The 1,546-nt window shown below is 34.2% G+C and overlaps 1 protein-coding gene across 2 annotated transcripts; it reads left to right on the top strand.

The window, feature by feature from the left end:
* The first annotated feature begins 416 nt into the window (after positions 1-416).
* On the top strand, positions 417-1,540 carry LOC18049353 (protein SODIUM POTASSIUM ROOT DEFECTIVE 2). 2 transcript variants are annotated; one of them, XM_024189138.1, is made up of 3 exons: positions 417-717; positions 887-1,012; positions 1,359-1,540. In XM_024189138.1, exons 1-3 carry the CDS (start codon positions 594-596, stop codon positions 1,364-1,366), a joined length of 258 nt encoding a protein of 85 aa, XP_024044906.1. In that variant the 5' UTR covers positions 417-593; the 3' UTR covers positions 1,367-1,540. The 2 variants fall into 2 exon arrangements, with proteins under 2 accessions (XP_024044906.1, XP_006441274.1); XM_006441211.2 differs by lacking the exon at positions 1,359-1,540 and having other exon boundaries at positions 887-1,349.
* The last annotated feature ends 6 nt before the right edge of the window (positions 1,541-1,546 follow it).

Here is a 1,546-nt window from a genome sequence, read left to right as displayed (position 1 = left end):
GTATATTGCTAGATAGACGCATGGGTATATGATCCCTATAAAAGTAATTTTTCAAGTGAAAGAGCTTAATTAATTAATTAAGGAGAAGATGCATGCATGTGCAAGACAATATATAAATAATGTACACCTACAATCAAATTAACTTTTCTTTTCAAAAGACACATGCATGCATAGAGTAGTTAGCTCCTTTTTAATGGGGTTTTACAAGTTCCAACGTTTATTGAAATGGAAAACAATCCACATGGGAGCATATTAAATTAGATACAAAAGCACTTGTCATTGACCTAAACAATATGCTGACGCATCTTGCACCCATCGGAGTCACAACTCATATCCCTTCAAAACTAGATTTTCGTTAGTTAACTAGATAAGGATAAAGGACTTCAAGAAAGCAAAAGCAAAAGAAAATAAAGAGGCACCATCTTTTTTGTTTTCTAAGGTATCTTGAATTAAGAGAGACCTAGCTAGCTAGCTTGCTTATTCATGACATAAAGCAGTTGCATATGTTATATAAGGTCTTGCTAAATCCATGCATGGATATCTCAATAAGTCTGTAACGACATATACATTGTCTCAAGGGAGGGTGATATCAAATGGCGAACATGCAAATAGTTCCAGCTTGTAAGAATGTGGAGGCACAGTATGTTGAGTTGATGGTACCCTTATATTCTCATGGGTGTGAAAGGAAGGTTAAGAAGACGTTAACCCATCTCAAAGGTAATTAATTTTATTCACAAATTGCTCCCCAATTTCGAACTCTTAAACAAACTTTTTTTTTTAATTCTCTAATTTAACAGTTGGGACTTGTTTTTAATATTATTATTGGAATCTTACCAGTTATCAACTAAAAATCAAGTAGTTTCTCTAACATTGACAATTGGCGTAGGTATATACTCGGTAAATGTGGATTACGATCAACAAAAGGTGATAGTGTGGGGAATATGCAATAAATATGATGTGTTAGAGACCATAAGAAGCAAGAGAAAAGAAGCTCGTTTTTGGAATCAAGAAGGTAACCTTAATGATGTGATGGAAAAATCACCATCATCATCACCTTCGCATTCAAATCCTCCCAAGAACTCGAAGCCATATTTGATCCTAATTAGGGCTCAGTCTTTTAAATGGAAAGCATTGAAAAAGGTCTTCAGTAGATCTTCTTCATTCTGAATTTTGACCTACAACTGTTACCATACATATAAAATTAAAGCAAGAGCGCCTGTATATTTGATATCTAATTACCAAGTGATTGTCAAGTTTGTTGTATGAATTTGAGCTTGTTTGCAAGTTTACTTACGGAAAAATAACATTTTTCCCAAAAAGTTTGTCTTTCAGATCATTAACCAATTATTTTGCCGCAGGTCATTAAGTTTCACGTACGTACGGTTCTATTGGGAGCATACTCCTTTACCGCGCGTCCATATTAAAAAAGAGGCCATCAAGCTAATTCATTGTAGTCACAGACCTCCTAGATTTATTTACAAATTTACACATTTACTTCTGCATTAATTCCACTCGCATCCCTCAATAAGTCTTAAAACTATATCAA

Source organism: Citrus clementina, unplaced genomic scaffold (genome assembly GCF_000493195.1).
Source record: "Citrus clementina cultivar Clemenules unplaced genomic scaffold, Citrus_clementina_v1.0 scaffold_3, whole genome shotgun sequence".
NCBI lineage: Eukaryota > Viridiplantae > Streptophyta > Magnoliopsida > Sapindales > Rutaceae > Citrus > Citrus x clementina.
Note: the sequence above shows the minus strand (reverse complement) of the source record. Positions and strands in the feature narration are given on the sequence as shown.

Excerpts from the sequence above, each read along its gene's own strand:
- LOC18049353 (XM_006441211.2), top strand. The coding sequence starts at position 594 with ATGGCGAACATGCAAATAGTTCCAGCTTGTAAGAATGTGGAGGCACAG. Across the intron at positions 718-886 it reads GACGTTAACCCATCTCAAAG|GTATATACTCGGTAAATGTG; the intron begins GTAATTAATTTT and ends CAATTGGCGTAG.